Here is a 22,121-nt window from a genome sequence, read left to right as displayed (position 1 = left end):
ATAACAGCTAAATGAATGGCAAAGGTGATGCCAAAATTGACAGATATGAATCATTGTGGTTTTCTGGAAAGAATACAAACATTTGCACATTAACAGAACAATGATGATCCAGAGGAAAGCAGTAGGTAAGAAAATACCGCTATTGTTGGTGGGTCTTGATACAGAGAAAGCATTTTGACAGAGTAAGTTGGGATTTTATGAGTATGGCAGTGGAAGCATTTGCATTTGCTGAAAAAATTATAAAGTTGATTAGGGGGATATATGAGGAATCAAAGGTGAATATTAAAGTGGATGGGCTCCTCTCCAATAAGTTCTGTTTAAGCAAATGAACCAGGCAGGGGTGACCTCTTTCCCCTTTGTTATTTGCATTATATTGAGAACTATTGGCAAAGAATATAAGGGACTTAGAAAATCAAGGATATAATTGGTATGGTAGTCAAGAATTGATTTGCTTTTTTTGCAGAAATTACTATTTTATACCTGATAAAACCAGAAAAGGACATTTCAGTGTTGTGGAACATTTTGAGACAGTTTCAAATCTTTTTGGGCTACAAAATAAATGAAGACAAAACAATGCAATAGATGTGAACTATGTACCCACACACAAATTGGTTCAGCAATGCCTATATATATATATATATATATATATATATATATATATATATATATATATATGAGGAAATGATAAATTGAATGAGTTAGGAATATGGATTAAAAAGGATTCTGTTATGGCAGCTAAAGACATGTGGGAAGAGACTAAACAAAAGGTAATACAAAAACTGAGAAATTGGAAGCTCTGTTTTTTGGATATGGATAGCAAGATATACACAGTGAAAATGTTTTTAGTCCCTTTAATTTTGTACATGTCAGGCATATTTTTATGAACCAAAGGAGAAATTGTGGACAGCGATTAATAAAGAGTTGAAGGATTTTATCCAGGAGGGCAAGACAGCAAGAGACAAGGGGGATAAGTTGATCCTTCCAAATGAACAAGGTAGTTTTGGATTACCTGATCTGGATGGGTATTTCAAAGCTATATAGTTAATTCTCCTACACACAGCACAAGAGGAAAACTAAAATTCAAAGTGGAAAGGGATGATGATGAAACAGGTGGAAGCTAAAGAAACAAGAAGAGACTTGGATTTGTGATGCAGACCCTTAAGGGAAAAAAAAACAATAACATTACAGAATATTACATTTATAAAGTAGCCAATGTATTCTAAGAAGTAATGAAGAAAGGAGACTTTGCTAATAGGGATAACTACAATTAAGGTTACAGACAATAGACGGGGGGATTTACTGGAGAAAACTGGCAAATCAACCAAGGTATTGGGAGCAAATAATTAGACAAGGAAAGGTAATAAATGGGAAGAAGCCAATAATTTATTTGGACTGCAGGCTACAGACTGCCTTCCCAAGTTCTGTATCAAGGACTGATATCAGAGTATACGCAAAGAAAAAGGGGATCCTAAGCAAAAGTCTAGCACTGGCAGTGTTTTTAGTACAATCTAGAACAGAAACTGCTTTTAAAAACAAGATAATTAGCACGGCATACAAAATATTGCATAATAACTATAAGAATCAATCAGTGGAGGTTAGAAAGGATTGGGAAAACAGACTGGATAAGCAAGTCACAAAGAAATAATGGGGGGGGGGTGTATGTATAACTCACAAATATGCAACAAACCTAGAAGACTTAGGATATTTGCTTAGAAGTGTTTTCATAGGCATTTGTATACCACAAGTAGACTCCAAAGAATTTTTCCTCCCGTAGACTGCAAACGTTGGAGGTGTGATGGGGAAAAAAGAAGTAACTGGGAATATATTTTCTGGGAGTGTAATGAGTTGGCAGACTTTAGAAAATTCCCTGTAGACTACTCTATCAGAAATACTGGGTCAGCAAATTGGGATAACTAAGGAATTTTTTTTGAGCTATGATGCAGAATCGAAATTACCTAAACAAAGTATGGCCTTACTGAATCTAATTATGGTGGCTGCCAAAACAGCAATTAGTAGAAAATGGAGATCAACGTCTACACCAACTGTACTAGAAGTAGTGACTACAGTAACAGAGATAAAACAACTTGAAATGGGATCCTTAGCAAAGTGTAGGAGCAAATTACATAGAAAAATGGGAATTGTGGGAACATTACATGCAGAATGATGTTTTGGAGGAAAAATGAGGTTTAAAAGAAGGCAGGATTTGAATGAATTCTGTAATTTTTGACTGCCAATGGCTGGATAGATTATAAGTGATGTATAATGTGTACAACAAAAAATTTGTCAATATGTTTGTTTTCGTTTATACAAATGTATGATGGCCTATGTTGTAAGTGATAATTTAATAAAAATGTTTCTTGTGTAAAATAAAGGTATAGCAGAGGAGCATCACCCCATTTCTTCCTTTACTCCTCAAAAACATTTGGAAAATATTGATGGGATTGTGTCTCTACTTCCCTACCTCTCCACCCTAACATGATGCATGCTATGTTGTGCTGGGATACTATTTGCTACCAAGATATATGGATGTGACAGCAAACACCACACAAGCTGTACTTATCTACACCCCACATACCAGCTAATCTTCTGATAAGTATGGTCTGCTAGCATACCCTGGTTATGAGAAATACAAATAAATAAATGTTCTGATTTTCCCCACATATTACACATTTGTTTTTGAAATAATGACATGCATAAATGGCACATGGCTATGGTAGACACATCTGTTCTCTGTATTCTATGTACTTTCCTAAGCAAAACTAGCGGTTACTAAGGAATGGTTCAGGCAGCAGCAAAGCTTGTCTGGACCCTTTTCTTTCCTTTGAGCAACTAAACACCAAAAGCATTGATTCCGCTTTCATATACAGTGCATTACACTTCTGACTCTGGCCCATTCTTGTCTTTGTCAGGGATTCATGAAATGTACTATGCACTGCAGCTTCAAGACCAGCACATCCGTTTAAACTTTTTTTTTTTGGTTTTCATTTTGGCCCATTTACTCAGTTAAATTTTTTTTTCAGATTTGCAATGTACATTTCATGTTGCCTATCCCACCTAGGCTCATTCAGCCTCCTACTTGAAACAGGTACTCCTTTCATACCCCACCAACACCCAAAGGAAGCTACCTCAGTAATTAGGTAAGCTATCCCTGTTAGTGAAGTAAAAATGCCTGCAGTTAATTTTCTTCTATCTGTTTCCGAGTTCTACCCAATTTAACAGGTTCTACATGCATAAGTGAGGCCCGTAGATTCCAAGTCAGTCTTGCAACAGAAGAATCAGTGAGACATCAACCAACACAGAGATACAATATGTCAGTCCTGTATGTCAAGCTGTAACTGTTATCTGCTATTCTACAGGAATTTTCCAAGTCAACAAAAGTAATAAATAAATAAAAATAAATGGAATTGTAAACTCAGCTGCTTAAATTTCATCATGGCAATCCTCTCTGTGAAAGTACTAATTTGAATTTATAGCATTAACTTACAAAATAAATAAATAAACTGAATATTCACAAAGTTGCAGTGTTAGCAAAAGTTTTAAAAGTTTGATGACTGAGATGAAGCCTACCTCTCAACTTCTTTGCTCAATAATTCTATACAAATACAAAAATAACTGGGGACAAAGGCACCAAACAAGTGAAATTTTAAATAGTACTCTAATTCACATAAAATTTAACAGAAAAAACAGTTTTGCATCAACATGTACTTTCCAAACAATAAGAAGTATGACACTCTTAATGTCTGTTATTATTGACTGACTGTAATCCTCAGTAATTTTCCAAATAATTACAAACTACATAAGGGACTGGGCAAATATATGTGAGATAAAATTAAGGATACTCTGCATAGCTAGGGATGGTTGAAAGGTACGGGATGAGATGCATGCTCTTGCTAATTTGCATAGCCTGAAACAACAGGAGAATTAAATGGATTTCTACTGTGAAAATATATTCTGCCTGCATTAAAACTAGGTTAAAACTGCTCCAGTGACTTTCATATAAAGGTAGTTTGTACTGTGTCTTCATTAGATCTACACAAAAATGACATGCCTTTCTCTCTTTATGAAGATGGTATCAATGTTGGGTAAACATAATTTAACTACTAACAGACATCAATCTACATTCACATTTATCTGTACCCACCCGCTGATGACATTATGACTGCTGTGCTGTTCTCCAGTTCCAGGAGGGCCTGAGGATAGGAGGAATGCATGAGATACAGTACATGCTGACCATCGTCTGAGACCTCATTCTGTGTGAAATATGGAAAGTAATTAAAAAGAATTTATTCAGATGAACAGCAGCATCAGAGGAAATGGTATAGTAACTTTCAGTTTGTTAACCTGATATGTCTAATAACTCCCACAAGGTAACTACATCATGCTGCCTTTTTCTTCATTAAGTACGCAGACTAGTATGCAAAACATTTTTTCATTCACCAACCAGGTAAAACACATGTGAAAGCATGACACTTCAAAAGCAACAGTCTACAGTGACACACTACAATCTTACAACTATAACAGTGAATGCAGCCTTAGACTCAAATTTTCAAACATGATTTACGCATAACCAAGATAAACATAAGAGTAAAGATCAGACATCTGCCAATCATCTTGTTAGTATAAATCCTTCATATAAGTCAGGAATACCATACAATCTCAGGATAGATTGTGGACTTATGTGATTCTAAGTTCTCAGCTGCACAGATGTACCTTGGCATTCTGGCTAGCAATATTGTTTACAACCCTTAAAAATGGAGGGAGGGAGGTAATATTAAAAGAGGGGAAAAGACCCTGCTAACCTGGGGTCTTACCCATTTTCAGTGCCAAATACTATAAGATTTATGTGGCAATACTTTCTAAAAGATTACACAGGATTTTACCAAACAACTGATATGGACTAATGTGGGTTTTTAAGACAGACAAACCTTTGACAATATTTCGAAAACACACATGAAATAACAGGAAGTAGAATGGAAGAGTAAATCATTGCTGCTGATTAGTTTGGATGCAGAAAAGGGGTCTGATCGAGTAAATTGTGATTATCTAGGGAAATAATCTATAGAATATGATTCCCGTAAGGGTTCATTTTATTACTGCAGGAAATATATGCAGCCATTCCAGTACAGAAAATAAATGGGGAATTAATATATGAATTTGATTTAGCAGAGGAAGGGAAGGGATGCCCCCTTCCTCCCCTGCTGCTTGCATCACTTTTGAAGACACTAGCACAAAAGATAAGGCAAGGAAATATTAAAGGATGGATCTGGTCTGGAAGGGAGGAAAATGTTGGCTTTGTTTGCAGACTGTGTGACTGTCTATTTAACAAAACCGGCCCAGGATATGTGAAAGCTGTTTAAATTGGTACTTCACAAAAGTGTCAGATTACTGAATAAATGAGGGTAAGATGAAGGCTATTAATGTGAATAATGCTCCTATGCAGAAACTAGTAATGGTACATCTGAATTTGTGGGGGCACTATAAAATTGAATATTTAGGACTATGGATAACAAAGATATCTGGAGATTTTCCCCAAGAATACATGTCCACATTAGGTAAAAGATTTTTAGATAGTAAAATAGATTGCAAGGTATGATAATGGACTTAGACTATATAATACAAGCAGCGAAGATGTTTAAAGTACTGTTGCTACTATATAGGAGTCAGGTATATGTATATGACCAGATTAGGACCTCTGGGCGTCACTGCAAAAGCAATAATGAGGAAAATAAAGACCCTCTTGTTACTTGATCCTGCCAAAGAAGAGGTGGGGAGTTACCATTACCTCAATTACAGAGATATCACAGATACCACAAGGCCAGACAGATAAGTTAATTATTTTTTTCCAGAACAATGCTTATAATTCTAAGCAGAAAAATGTGATATTAAGACATGGTGGAGATTCAGAAAATCTAACTCGGATAAGCATTTGGGAGGAAGTGCTAAGCAAAGAAAGAGTAAAGAGGTAGTTTAAGACATTTTGGAAGCTAATATTAAAAGTTATAATTGTTAAAAACTATGTACCTTGCAGGTTTGAGAAGTGGCCTATTGCCTTAGATAAACCTGAACTTTGGGTAGACACTTCAATCATGAGAAAGTGGTGCATTAAGGAAAGTAACATCCTGTACTAAGACCAGCTGAGGAAAGGAGAAAAACAACTTAATTTGCCTGAATTTTACAGATATAAACAGAGACCAAGACATACAATGAAATACAAGGCTTTATACAGAATCCAAGAGGTAAATGATTGTGAAGTAAACAGAAGGGACCTGCAAAAACCACAACTGGTTAATATAAAATTTGAAGCAAGACAGCCATAAGCAAACAATATGTTAATAAGTGGGATTTATAAAGTAATAGTAGCAGGGAATAAATTAGTAAATAAGCAGTCTTCAGGATAACAAAAAAAAATAATAATACAGGAAGAAATACCAGATAATGGGCCGAAATATTCATGGCACCAAGGAAGGTAACTAAATCAAGAAAGTTCAGAATATCTTGAAGGAAATGCCTACACAAATACATCAGACAGCTTAACTGAAATGTTTCCAGGTGTTAGTGAGATTTGCTGGAGATGCATACAAAATCAAAATGGAGAATCCAGGTCTGTACAGGGGCCACACGCTTGTGTAGGTAGAGGTGTCACAGTGGCCGTTCTACAAACATCAGGCACAAACCCTGTGGAAAGGCTGAAGTTGAACAGTTTACGTACAGGCTCAATGCATAATTGGAACTGGTTAGAATGCAATCTGGTATGTTGTCCGGTCATATGGAAGTATTAGCCTTAGCCTTTGGAAGAGAATTATATAACTTGTTCTAAGTTAATTTTAATACAAAATACATTTTCAGGAACACTGGGAGCAACAAGGTGGATAAATGAGTTAAAGGTAACAATACATCTGCCTGCTGTTAAACTGGCTATACCACTGGGATTTGACTATGTTTTATATTAGGGTCTACATTACATAGACGAAAAATCAAAATCTCGAGCGCACAGATGAGTGAAAACACAGGTAATCAAAATCGCTATTATGGGGGGCTGCACCCCCCACCCCCCCCTTAAAATACATTCCAACTCCGAAATCGCACTACTGAGAGGAAAGGGCAAATTGTCCGATCTTCACTATACCGCGATTTCACAATATCGATTTCAATTACCTGCATATTCACTCATCCGAGCGATCGAGATTTTGACTTTTCGTCATTCGGATAGGAACCCTTACATTATTATAGATGAGCTCACTACATTGCTGGACATTTTCCCTTTATTTCTTGACATAACAGAATAAAGACTTGCACTCTCCTCTGGTATTTGCATCAACCTTAAGCTTGCACTCTGTTTTACATCTTCTAATAATACTCGTATGTTCTTGGCGTATATGTTTCAACGTGGACCTGAGATAAGGGAATGGGGATTTGTCACAACTTTTCATTATATTCCTTCTTTTGTTTTACATTTTATTTATGCAGGAGTTTCACTGAAGAGGCTTACTACTGAATTTACCATTACATTTATGGAACATGTGTACTGACATTTCTATGTAGTTATTTAGGTGCTGGTAAAACTCAGAAATCAATGTAGAAGTCCTCTCAGTTGGATCCATTTGCACTGCAATGTCAGCAATTGATCTACCTGCTGTGAGAATAGAACCATCAGCCTTCTGGTTGAGTGTGCTACCTGCTGTGCCACTGACATTGTACAAATGTCAAGATGTTAATGTTCTATTACAATTTAATTTATTTGTTCTTGTGTACCGGGAATGCCAGACTGAGCAGAAGTTTACCCCATGTCAGCAGAGGTATATACATTTTATGACATTAAGCAAAATAGTACATTAACAGACTTTAAGACATTTATAAAGTAATATGCATGCAAACATTAAACAAGCATATAAATGAGATGAAGATAGAATTGAGATAAGATTTCTGCTTGGAGACAAGGAGAGCGAGTACTGTAGGGTAATAAGTGCACGATGGAGGTGGATATATTTACAGAAGGGGTGAGGGGCATGGAGATGACGTGTATCAAGAGGAAGACAATGATGCAGACAGTCCTTAGATAACAGAGCTGGGAACAGATATGGCAGGGGATAAGATATGGGAAAAGAAGATGATCCGGCTGTAAGGTATGGATGGTACTCAGCAAGAATATAGGGGCCTTTTTTGTTTGTTTTTGTATGGTATTTGCTAGCTGGAGTTGAACATAAGCAGGACCAGGAATAATATAGATATTGCTTAAGCTGATTTTTAATAAAATATGGAGGTGCTGAATTTATCTTAGAGCTAAAGGAATGGAGTTCAATAGCTTAGCAACTTAAGTGGAGTATGGAGAGTTATTTCATTTTGTTATACTGTGGAGCAGCTTATTACCTACGTATGAGACATATTTAGGTGTGTGTGTATATATATATATATATATATATATATATATATATATATATATATATATATATATATATATAATCTTTTTTCCTCGCCAGTTTTCTGTTTTACAGATAAGGTTGTGTGCTGTGATTATTTGAGAGAAGGGTGTTGCAATCATACATTTACAAACATGAAAACAAACCATGATGAAAGGAAGCACCCACCAGGGCAATAGCTGTGTAATAAATAAAATACGGCCACCAAAAGGTGCAAACTCTTTCACAGAAAAGCCACACAGTCTGGAAAACTAAGTGGTGGCCGTATTTTATTTATGAAAACAAACCATAGTGACATAGTTTCAGTTGCAAACATTATACATCATATATAATCTTCTATACAGAGCATTACATAGCTCACTCAATTCCTGCCTTCCCTTAAACCTCATTCCTCCTCCAAAACATTACTCTACAGGTATTGTTCCCACAACTCCCATTTTGTATATGTAACTTGCTCCTTCCCTTTTCTAAAGAGTCCACTTCCAGTTGTTTTACCTCTGTCAATATATGCACTACTTCTACTACAGTTGGTTTAGACTTTGATTTCCATTTCCTAGTAATTGCTTTTTGGAAGCCACCAGAATTAAACTCGGCAAGGCCTTACTAGAAATTCCAATTCTGTATTACAGCTCAAAAAATAATTTCCTTAGTCACACACACACTTGCTCACTCAGTATATTCTGACAGAGTAATCTGCAGGAAATTTTCAAAGTCTCCCAACTCATTACACTCCCAGAAAATATGTTCCCAATTACCTCTTTCTTTCCCATCACACCTCCAACATTTGGAATCTACCTGAGGAAAAAATCTTTGGAGTCCACTTGGGGTATATAAATACCTATGCAAACAATTCCAAGCAAAGAACCTAAATCTTCTAGACTTTTTTGCATATTTGGGAGCCATAAGTATATCATCCCATTCTTACTTTAAGAATTGATTATCCATTCTCTCTTCTCAACCCTTTTTAATTTCCTCTGATTAATTCCTATAGTTAACATGCAACATTTTATATGCTCTACTAATTATCCCTTTTAACAGCAGTGTCTGTCATAGGTTCTACTACAAATTCTACCAGTACGGGTCTTTCACTTAGGATCCCCCTATTCCTTTATCTTTGCCTACACTCTGATATCAATCCTTGACAAGGAAGGTAATCTCTAGCCTGCAGTCCAAATGAATGTTTGACCTCTTCGCATTCTATTACCTTTCCTTCTCTAGTAATTTGCTACAAATACCTTGGTTCCTTTGCCTGTTTTCTTCAGTAAATTCTCTGTACACATAATTGCCATCATCTCTATCGGCAGAATCTCCTTTCTCCATTCCCACGTTGGCTTAGTTTTTAGAATACTTTCTGCTACTTTATGAATATAATATTCTGTATGGTTATTGTTATTCTTCATAAGGATCTGCAACGTAAATCCCAGTCTCTCCTTACTTCTTGAGCATCCCATTTCATCATCATCCCATGCCACTTTTTGCTTATGCTGTATACAGGAACCTTAACTGTGTATCTCTGAAATACCTCTTCAAATCAGGTAATCTGAAACCACCTTGTTCTATTGGAAGAATCAACTTATCCTACTTGAAACTTGTCCATTTCCCCTCCCAAATAAAATCCTTCAACTCTTCATTACTTGCTAAACACAATCCTTCCTCTGGTTGACAAAAATATGCCTGAACTGTGTATAAAACTAAAGGGACTAAACACATTTTCAATGCTTATATCTTGCTAGCTATATCCATAAAACACAGCTTCCAGTTTTTCAGTTTTTGTACTACCTTTGGTTTAGTCACTTCTCACATATTCCTAGCTGCCATAACAGAATCCTTTTTAATCCATATTCCTAAGTACATTTTATCATGCCCCCATAAATATGGGATGTGCTGAACCAATTCATGTGTTGGTACATTACTTACAGCTATTGTCTTTGTTTTGTCTTCATTAACTTTTGGATCCCGAAAACACTTGAAATTGGTTGAGAAGGTTCCACAACACAGAAATGTTTTTTTTCTGGTTTTATTGGGTACAAAATAATATCATCTGCAAATAAAGTCAACTTTTCTTGATTATTGTACCAATTATATCCTTGAATTTCTGAGTCCCTTATTTTCATTGCCAATGGTTCTAAATATAACACAAATAAAGGGGAAAGAGGACACCTCTGCCTGGTTCCTCTGGCCAAACAGAACTTATCAAAGTGGAACCCCCATACACACTTTAATTTTCATCTCCAATCCCTCATACTTCCCCCTAAGCAACCTTATAATTTTACCAGGGAATGCAAATTCTTCCATTGCCCTATTCATAAAATCCCAGCTTACTCTGTTGAATCCCATCTCTGCATGAAGACCCATCACCAACAGTGGTATTTTCTTACATTTTGCTTCCCTCTGGATCATCATTGTTCTATTTATGTTATCAAATGTTTGCCTCCCCTCCACAAAATCCCGTTGAACCATATCTATCAATTTTGATATCACAGCTGCCATTTTTAGCCATTATAGACAAACACTTTGTAATCATGATTTAAAATCAAAATGGGCCTATATGAAGGTGGATCAGATGGGTCTTTACCGTCTTTAGGCATTGCAGCCTTCTTCTAGGATGTTGGTGCTTCTCCTCCTTTTAAAATGCTGTTAAACAAAACTTTCCAGATCTTTATCATTGTCTTCCCTCCTAGCTTCCAAACTTCCAAATGAATACCATCTATTTCTGGAGACTTTTCTGCAGACTGATTACACATTACCATTTTTATCTCATCCACCTCTAACCTTGGCACATTTAATTCTTCCATAAACATTTCCATTTGTACTATTCTTGACTTCCACATCTCTCTGCTTTTTACAGATTTTCATAAAATTCCCAAAATATTTCTTATGTCTCTACAGGATCTCTGGTTATTTTCCTATTTATAGGCTCCTTAAGTTTGGCAACAAACTTTTCTACTTTTTGTTGCCTTAGCTTTTATGTAAAAAGCTTTTATGTTCTGGAGTTATCATCAGAAACAGTTGCATAACAGCAGTCTTTCTAAACTCATGCATATTATCCAGATACTCCCTTATTTTCTCTTTAGCACTCTGCAGTTGCACCTTTTCTTGTTCTGTGAGATTCCCCCTACACTGCAATATTTTTAACCTGTGTCAGTCCTACTAAATAATTTTTTGTTACTACTTAGTTATATCTCTTTTTTATGTTATTTGTACCCTATTTTAAACTCTACTTTCATTTAACCCCACTCTAACTATATTTTCTGAAGAAATTTTTATCTTCCCTAATAATTCCTGAATAATTTCAACTACCCATTTCTTAAATTCCTCTTTGTTTAACAAATAGATGAGGAAGCACCAGTGCCTCGTTTTTATTTCTTTACCTTGCATTTTTACTTTAGCTATTACTAGCATGTGATCTGGACCAGTTAGTTATTGGATGCATATCAAAATGTTCAATTAAATGCTGGACAAGCCACGCTGCTTCGCAAAGGACGGCTTGCACCTGTCACCCCTGGGATTCCGGATATTGGCAAAGGCTCTTGCCACCCCCATAGTGCCTTTTTTAGGCAAGGCTCAAATTCTAAACCTACCACCCTAGAACACAAAAAAGGAAAAAAACTAAGGGTAATGCTGCTCAATGCCAGAAGTCTAAATCTCAAAATGCACGCACTCGAGGCCCTTCTCAGTATGGAGAACATCGATGTCTGTGCAGTGACAGAAACCTGGTTCAAGGCTCCTGAGAGCACCCCAGCACTATCAGGTTTTACCTCTTATCATGCGTTCCGGCCCCAAAATCCGGACAATACCAAGAAAGGAGGGGGTATCCATATTCATCAAAGACACCCACACCTCAAGACTGGTGGCAACGCACGATGCATCGGAGACCATCCAGGTGCAATTAACCATAGGCAAGACTGCTCTGCAAATTGTAGCATGTTACAGGCCACCCTCACAAACTCAGGAACCTCACATGGCCTTCCTGAAAACACTAGAGGGGATAAATGTATCACCAAACACCATCATACTAGGTGACTTCAATTACCCTAATATAGACTGGGAACACTACTCAAGCCCAAACACCCTAGCCCAAAAGTTCCTGGAATTCATAAACTCAAATGCCATGGAACAACTAGTCACCATCCCCACAAGAGGAGAAAACATACTTGATCTCATCATCACGAACATGGGAGCACAATGTTCAACACCGAAGTATACCCCTCACTGGTGAGATCAGATCACAAACTAATCTCGCTGGAGGTCCTCATCCCACCCCACCTGAAATAAAAAAGACCACAGTAAAGAACTTCTCGAAAGCCGACTTCACACTTCTAAAGACTAGTGTGGTCTCCTTTAAGGCCCCCGAGCCAATGGAAAACAGTACTCAAGCCGCTGAATCACTTACAAATGCCTTCTACCAGCACCTGCAGGACTGCATGGATAAGGCAATCCCAAGCAAAACAAAGACTCTTTGTACCAAAGGCAAGCGTCCAGTCTGGTGGACCCCAGCCATAAACAAACTCTACAACAAAAGGAGGAAGCTACTACAAGATAGAGCAAAATCCTTAAAAGGTAAGACACCCTTGATCACTATAAGTAAAAACTAAGAGCTCTCATAAAATCATCCAAAGCAAATTTTGAGAGAAAAATAGCTAAAGACTTAAAAGACAATCATAAGGCCTTCTTTAGCTATGTTAGAAACCTGGGAGGAACCTCCCAGATATGCTCAGAACTAGTTCAAAATGATGTGAAGATTACTGATCCTACAGACATTGCCAACATACTGGCTGACAGGTTCAGTGCAAACTTCTCCCCTCCCCAAAAGGAGAGATATCTATACCAGCGATTGCAGCCCCCAAACATCTCCAACGCCCAAGAGAGAACTGCCCTCTACAAAGCAGAAAACACAGCATCCATGGGACCTGATGGTGTCCCCAGCTGTGTGCTCCACGAACTCAATGAGGAATTAAACCCACAGCTAGGACAGCTGTTTAATCATAGTCTTACCTCTGGATACGTACCCAGGAGTGGCGCACTGCAACTGTGGTCCCACTTCACAAAGGCGGTGCCTCCACCGACCCTGGAAATTACCGCCCATTAGCTTGACGAGCCTTATCTGCAAAGCCATGGAGAGGATCATAATGGACCTCATAAATAAAGACATAGGGAATTTGCAGACTTTGGATCCATCCCAGTTTGGCTTTGTCAAAGGCAGATCATGCCTTCTAAACTTGGTTGACTTTTTTGAAACAGTCACCAAAGCCATTGATGAGGGAAAGGCAGTCCATACAGCCTACCTCGATCTGGCGAAGGCCTTCGATACAATACCCCACTCGGGTATCATTGAAAAACTCATCAGCTTAAATGTTAACCCGTACATCACAAGATGGGTTGCAAACTGGCTGAGTGACAGAACCCACAGGGTCAGAGTTGCTGGCGCCATGTCAGACTCAAAGCCTGTCACAAGTGGTGTACCACAGGGCTCAGTCCTGGGCCCACTCTTGTTTGGCATCTACTTTTCCAGTACAAGCAAACACAGGAGGGTTATGGCTGACAAAGTTTGCAGATGACTGCAAACTGGCGCCATAGTAGAAAACACATCTGACACAGATATCCTTCAGAAGGGTCTCACAGAAACGGATAACTGGTGCCAGAGCCATGGCCTAAAGTTAAATGCCAAAAATGCATAGTCATACCCTTCGGGAAAAACAAGGTTACCCCTAGCTACCAAATAGGTGGCAATCCACTGAGCATAGAAGAAGTTATCAGGGACCTGGGGACCCAGGTTGATAGTAGTCTGTCATTCGACACCCATGTAGCTAAAGTAGTTAGGAAGACCTTCTACATTGCCCACCTTATCATGAAGGGATTCTCATCTAGATCAAGGGAGGTCATAGTCTCCCTATACTCATCACTCATCAGACCAATGATTGAGTACAATGCCCCATTCGAATGTATCTGACCCGACACTTGCAGCAGCTGGAGAGGCCACAAAAGTTCCTCACCAAAAGGATAAAGGGTCTCAAACATCTGTCCTATGCTGCCCGACTGAAAGAACTCCAGCTCTATTCAGTCGCCACCGCTTGCTCAGAGGTGACCTTTGCCTAACATACAAGGCCATGTCAAACCCAGATTTGATGAATATGCTTCACCTCAAAAATCTAGATCCGTCAGAGCCACAAGGGCGGGAGACTTAAACCTCGACACGGCTATTAATAGGACGCGCTGGAGGGATAGATTCATCACCCAAAGACTCCTATGCTGTGGAATAAAATCCCGGTATATGTGAGGCAGAGCACCTCGCTGGCCTTGTTCAAGAGAAATCTTGACCAATGGATGGGAGATCGCAGATATACCCCAGGGATTACCTCAGTGTCACTGCTCAACAGAGGCACAGCAAAATAATGGGTATAGTTCCCCATACTAAAGGGGTGGCGTAAGCCACAAAACTATGGGCTAGGCTTGTAAATGCCCTCGGGCAGATAGCCTAGTATGAACCTATGAACCTATGAACCTATGCACATGTATTTATTTATTTGCATTTGTTTACCAGGAAAGTCCACTGGGCCAAAGTGAGCCCATTTTCAGTGGAGGCCTTGGGAGGAAAGCTCCACATAAAGATATACATACAATCAGAATTTACAATTTACATACAGTCAACATTTACAGACATAGTTAAATAGACAATGCTTTTCTTAGGTAACAAAAAAGTGCAAAGACACAATTACACATAGATAGAAGCTCAATATTGGAAGTCAACAATAAGTATACTATATGCAGATAAGTATGCTTTTGAGGTGTCTCAGCTAGGTTTACTAAGAGACAGTTGTCATAACATATTTTATCTGCAGAGTTTACTGTAAGAATGAGAATTAGAGCATCTATGAGAAATATGTTAGTATGGTTTTAGGATAAGTTTTTGATGAAAATTCTTTAACTGCATATATTAAGAGGTCAGAACAGTGTGAGTTGAAAGGTGGTCTAGATTTGTGCACATGTTCCTGTGAAATATGATTTGTCTAGCCTAGCCCAGTTTTTGTACCTTGGGGAATAATATGTAAATTCTCTCCAAGCTCCTACTACTGAATTTGTATCTTCCATACCAAATATTTTCAAAAATGTCTTGAAAAATCTACCCTTTTTGTTATGTTTTCCCTTCTAAGCCCCCATATTCATCCTCAAGAGGAGAGGTATTGAGAGGATTTGAGCCAGTTGAGTTGTTTTAGGGACAGAGAGTGACATCTTTTATATTTTTGTTTAGCTGCAAATCTGGTTATTTTGTTATAATGTGTTCTGTTGGCTGATACATATATTAATTAGTATTGGAGAAACACAGAGGATTGAAGGAAGCAGGAGATAGTGACTTTTATTTTTCTAGCTGAGTCAGTGAAAAAGTGTTTAGCCCTAGACAAACTACCTGGTTTTTGATTTTTTTTACTGTGGTTTGTATGTGATAATCAAATTTCAATCTCTTGGCAAACCATCATGATTTATATGATGATTGATGTTATGCACTTTATGCACATTTTATTTTTATTTAATACAACAAAGATGTGTTTTCAATTGTGAGGGTACTGGATTTTAGGAGAACATACTCTGACAAAATGGGGCAGTGGTTCATGACAAACCCAGTAAAAGGCATGAAATCAGAGTGAAGTAACACTGACAATACACTAAAAGTGCCCTACCAGATGCAACTAGTCACTTTGTTAAACAATGTGTACATTTGCAAATCAAAAAGTAGAAAAATATGTTTGAAAATTACACAATATCAAATGTTAGAGAAAACATATATTAAGGAAATTTAAGGAATCAAAGGAAGATGACAGATCATAACAAATGGCAACATAAAATAAAGCAGAAAGATAAAAGCAGTCAGAGAAGCAAATTAATACAATAACAAAGTCAGTTCAGTCCAGACGGGAGGAAAAATATAGATATTCCATGGAGTAAAGAATGACAAAGGGTAAAATAGTGAAGCTTATTAAGATAGGCAGAAATGTATGAAGAATAAAAAAGCTACTAAATGCTTTCTTCTGTTCCGTAGTCACAGGAGAACAAATCAGAGATATGTCATTTTCAGCAAAAAAAAAAACAGTTCCAGTCCTTGTGGGGTCTGACTCCTACTCACATCATATGGGAAAGTAGGAGCACATGTACCGCCCGATGTAAGATTCTATGAAACAAGATTCTTTATTATCAATGTTACTCAATTTTTCATGGTATGCACCTGGCCTCCAACTAAATATAAATAATTACCATTACATGCCAGAACCTCAGAACAGGTTGTATTTATAGTTTGGTGGGTACAAAGGTCTGCACATTCATGGAGACTTTGAGGGATTTTCTCCTACCTCTACTCAGAAAGTTTTCAATTCCGAAACAATTTAATGAAAAGGTGCTGTGAAATCCTTTTATATCAACACTAATTTCCATAATCTGTAGAAGGCCCAGAAAATGTTAAAGAACTGCAAAGACTAAAGATGAACAAGGGAATGCAGCCTTCTGGAATTCAGACAAAATTTCTCGGGAGAACTGGTAATATCACCCAGTCATTTAATGAACGGTGGCAGAACAAAACAGTTTCTGATGACTGGAAGAGGGCAGATGTTATAGCCCTTCACAACAGTGGGAGCAGCAGACACTGAACGTGATCAGTCTGCCAGTCTAACCTAAGAAGATCAGTATTGCCAGTCTAACCTCTGACATAAAACTGCAGACTCACTGGTGGTGGACAGAATTTTAGAGGGACCAATACACCTTGCCCTGTCTTGTTCCAGTGACATTTGAAGTTCTGTGTATAAATGAACCCCCTTTAATGTTGAATTTGCATTCTGACAGTTGTGGAACTCTTGTCAGTTGCAGTGAATGATGCCTTCAAGGTTGGGTAACTTAACATTAAGGGAAAGTGTGATTTATATTAATACTCTTCCCTTTTCCCTGAGGATGCATGACCTCAGGGGTGGTAAATTTAGACAGTGGGGAAATGAGTACAAAGCCTCCATTCGCATGTTGTGGGGGGAGAGGTGGCTTCTGCAAAACTGATAGGTTTTAAGTTTGTGAGATATCTTATCATGATATATCAAGGCTTATTATACTATCATAACTTCATATTAGGGCATAAGACAAATGAAACACAGAATTACATCACAAAGGATGGGCCAAAAAAAATCAAATACATTTAGCCTGCAGTATAACCAGACAGTAGACAGCTGAATGGCAATGAAGTCATGGTCCGCTGAGCTTATAGCAAAGTATTTGACATAATAAAATAAAAAAGATTAGTAAACAAACTAGAAATCATTTGTAGTGGGTTGCAAATTGAAGAATGGGCAAAACACTGGGGAGATAAAAGGTAACAGTAAATGGAGTTCACAAAGATAAGTAATGGTTGCTAGAGAGGTACCAAATGGGTCACTACAAGAGCTGGTCATTTTTAATATCTATTTAAGGAACACCCCAAAAAGTTTTGAAAGAAAAGCATACATTTCTGATAATGACACAAAAATATGCACACGAATGACACACACAAAAGTATAGAAAGGATCAAAAAAGGATACAACATGACTGGAGAAAAAGTCTAAAACATAACAGCGTAACTTATTTATTTTAATCTTTTTCTCCCAGTACTAACCAACTTTCACCCCTACCACAATTAATCATCCCTATCTTTTTCCAGTGGAGTGACTGCCAGTCAATACAAACCATCATTCAGGCAGTCATAATTTTTTTGTGTATTGGGGGGTATAAATAAGACTAACCCACCCCCCCCTCTCGTAGCTATGTGCACTCTAGCATATGCTTAAGTAAGCAATGCCTTCCCCTGACAACTCATGTCCTGTGAAGCCTACAATATAAGTGGTTAAACAGAGATGAACAGCATGTCTAGACTACTGTTACCTGCAAGACATCATTCTTGCAACAGGTGTAGGCACTGCAGTGAGCCATACCACCACTCTGCCCCCAGGATGGGCAATCTAGTGTTGGCTACTCACTCCCACACTCCTCGGATTGGCTTTTTCCACAAACTGAACTTGGGTCATCTGGGTCACAGTCAGTGCTTTATCCATCTAACCCACAGAGCCAGACTATGATAGGTTAAGTCCAATAAAAATATGTAAAATACTGCATCTGTGAAGTGTAACCCAAAATAAGTCACAACTGGAACACAAACAGAAACAATACATGATGTCTGAGAGGACCTAGGCATATTTATATCTGATAACCTAAAAGTAAGCAAATAAAGGGACAAAGCAAGAAAGGTCAGTCAAATGCCAATATGCACTGGAAGGGGTATCAGCAATGCAGAGCAAATTATTAACCCTGTCTGTTGAAAGTTAAGATCGTACTCAGTGTACTGAAAATAGTTCTGGTGACACCGCCTTCACACAGCATAAACAAAACCAGCTACACTCCCAGAGGAAGGAAACAAGAATGGTGCAGGGACTTCAACAGAAGACATAAAGCAGTATTACAAGAACTTAATGTGCAGAATCTTAAGGAAAGGAAAGTGACGATGCAATGCAAACACTTATGTACTACAGGGGTATCCTCAAAGCTCAGGAGGATACCATCTTTAAAAAAGAAACACAACTTAAAGATACAAAATGGATGACCTGGTAGAGATGCAACTATTTTTTTCTATGTGTGGTACAAATATACAGCAACTCTTAATACCAGTGGTGGGGAAAAAAGAAGTTATGTACTCACCATAACGTTCCATCTGAGTAGGTAACTTCATTTGTCTGCAACCTGTGGGATATCGGATCCGTCCTCGGATCCGAGCCAGCAGCTTTACCTAGCTAAAAGATCCGAGCTCCTAGCTCCTACCCCTACCCATAATCCCCTGCTATACATCCCCCATCCTCAGATCGAGTTTGCCTATAAAGACTCCACAAGACCCTCGAAAGAGGCCAGTAACCTACTGCCTAACAGAATGAGCAATCCTATCCCATGGTTAAGAAGCACGAAACTGGTTAGGGGGAATGGAGGGGGGGGTCGGTTGCAGACAAATGAAGTTACCTACTCAGATGGAACGTTATGGTGAGTACATAACTTCTTTATCTGAAGTAGTTAACTTCATTTGGTCTGCAACCTGTGGGACAGAGTCCCCAGCTATCTAGAAACCTTGGGCGGCCCTCAAGGAAGAATATTCCGGAGCACAGCGGAGCCAAAGGAAGCCCTACTCCTGGATATCATATCCAATTTATAATGGGAAATGAATGTATGAGAGGAGGACCAAGTAGCTGCTGAACATATGTTGTCTATAGGGACTCTAGACCAGAACGCTGCAGAGGTAGCTATGGATCGGGTTGAATGAGCATGGATTCCCAAAGGTACCGGTTTGTTTGAAGCTAAATAGGCCTGAATGATGCATTGTGAAATCCAGTTGGCTAATGTAACTTTGGTAATAGGTTTACCTAAAGAAGACTTGGCAAGGACACAAACAATTGATCAGATTTGCGGTTGGTTGCTGTCCTGTGCAAATAAAAACGCAGTTGTCTATGTACATCCAATTTGTGTAATGTGTATTCCCCTTTGTTATGGAAATTTTGGAAAAACACTGGCAAATTAATAGACTGATTAATATTCGATTCAGAGGCTACTTTAGGAAGGAAGGAAGGATTAGTCCTGAGAGAAACTCTGTCCTTATGAAATATTAGGTAAGGGGGTTTCATACAGAGAGCTTGAAGCTCAGACACTCTCCTGGCTGAAGTTATTGCAATCAGGAAGGCTGTTTTCCAAGATAAAAATTTCAACTGAGCAGAAGCAACCGGTTCGAAAGGAGGGCCCGTCAAAGCCTGTAGGACCAATGTTAAGTCCCATGGTGGGACCGCAGACTTAACTGGCGATTTTAACAGAAAGGCGCCTTTTAAAAAAGTTTTGCAAATCCTGGTGGAAGCCAGTGATCCTACATCATCCCCAACATGAAAATGAGAGATAGCTGCCAACTGTACTTTAACCGTAGATGCACTGGCTCCCTGATGAAAGATATGGGACAGAAAATCAAGAATCGTCGGAATAGGGACAGTAAAGGGGTCTAAGCCCCTGTCTTTGGCCCAGATGGAAAAACATTTCCATTTACTACTGTAGATTTTTCTGGTAGATGGTTTGTGTGCTGCTACCAGAATAGCTTTCACTGGTGATGAGATACCGGGAGTCCTTGCTATCCGCGGAACTGGATCAGCCAAGCCGTGAGCTTGAGGTCGCCCAGGTTTGGGGGTTGTAATCCCGCAGGATGAGAAATTAGATCCGGAATGGGATCTAAGATCCAAGGAGGAACTACACTGTGAGACTGCAGGTAAGGGAACCAGATCTGGCGAGGCCAGAATGGGGCTATGAGGATTATCTTGCTCCCCAACCGATGGGCTTTCTGCAGGAACTTCATCATGAGCGGAAGTGGGGGATAAGCATAAAGGAGACCGGGGGGCCAAGCATGAACCAGAGCATCTCTGGGGCTCTCCCCTATTGGGGGAATTAGAGTGAAAAATTCGCTGCACTTTGTGTTTGACGGAGAAGCAAAAAGATCGCAGCAAGGTAGACCCCATTTGAGTAAGATTTGTTTCGCTAGTAACGGCTTTAGAGACCACTCGTATGGTGCGAGGATCAAGCGACTTAGCTTGTCCGCTAGGATGTTGGTCCGGCCCGGAATGTGCGTTGCTACCAGAAAGCGGTTGGTGGAGATCGCCCATTCCCAAACTCTCATAGCCTCTCGGCAAAGTGGATAAGATCTGGTTCCTCCCTGTTTGTTGATGTACCAGACTACAGCCATGTTGTCTGTCTGAATTGCAATAGTTCCCAGAGGAAGAAGGTCTTGGAGGGCCTGCAATGCCAGAAACACCGCCCTCATTTCCAGAACATTGATATGCAGAATGGTCTCTGAGGGAGTCCACGTGCCTTGGACGGTTCTGCCCATAGCATGCCCCCCACCCGAGGCGAGAAGCGTCTGTGGTCAACGTGGCTTGGGGCTGAGGCATGACAAACGGTCTCCCCTCTCGCAGCTCCAGGGAGTGAAGCCACCAGAGAAGGGAGTCCTTGCAAACCCTGCTCAAGGGAATCGGGGTGTTCAAGGGGTGCAGTAAAAGTGACCATTGGACCTGAAGAGTCCACTGAAGAATTCTCATGCGCAGTCGTGCAAAGGGCGACAGACCGATGGCTGCCGCCATGGAGCCCAAAGCTCTCAGGACTAATTCCGCAGGTGGGGCTGGGGACTGGAGAATTGCCAAAACATGAAGAGACAAGCTGCGCAACCTGTCTGTTGTTAGAAAGGCCTTGGAGTGGCGTGTATCTATCTTGGCCCCTATAAATTTCAGAACCTGCACAGGATGAAGGAACGATTTTTTAAGGTTTACAGTAATACCCAGATGCTGAGTAAGAGCTAGGGTATAATCCCTGGCAGAGCAGAGCCAGTCGTCCAGATACGGAAAGACCCAAATGCCCTGAAGTCTCAGATGGGCTGCGACCACTACCATGACCTTGGTGAACACCCTGGGGCTGAGGTGAGGCTGAACGGAAGAGCCCTGAACTGATAGTGACTGGCTCCCAGCCGAAAGTGGAGGAACCTCCTGGATCGTCTGTCCATTAGAATGTGGTAGTACGCATCCTTGAGGTCTATGGAGCACATCCAGTCGATCTCCCGTAGGAAGGGGAGAATAGATTGCAGAGTGACCATCCGGAATTTCTCTTTGGGAATGAACAGGTTTAGAGATGAGAGGT

General features: G+C 39.3%; 1 protein-coding gene across 1 annotated transcript in view; it reads right to left on the bottom strand.

Annotated features, from left to right (window-relative positions):
• The window catches only part of FAM234B (family with sequence similarity 234 member B), a 1,027,012-nt gene that overhangs the window by 77,210 nt on the left and 927,681 nt on the right, over positions 1 to 22,121 (bottom strand). Inside the window, exon 14 of the mRNA XM_044087023.1 lies at positions 4,142 to 4,250. Within this exon, the coding sequence (XP_043942958.1) occupies positions 4,142 to 4,250 (109 nt within the window). The remainder of the gene's footprint in view (positions 1 to 4,141; positions 4,251 to 22,121) is intronic.

The sequence above is a fragment of the Protopterus annectens genome, chromosome 1.part1 (genome assembly GCF_019279795.1).
Source record: "Protopterus annectens isolate FY-2018-M chromosome 1.part1, PAN1.0, whole genome shotgun sequence".
In the NCBI taxonomy this organism is placed as follows: Eukaryota; Metazoa; Chordata; order Ceratodontiformes; family Protopteridae; genus Protopterus; species Protopterus annectens.
Note: the sequence above shows the minus strand (reverse complement) of the source record. Positions and strands in the feature narration are given on the sequence as shown.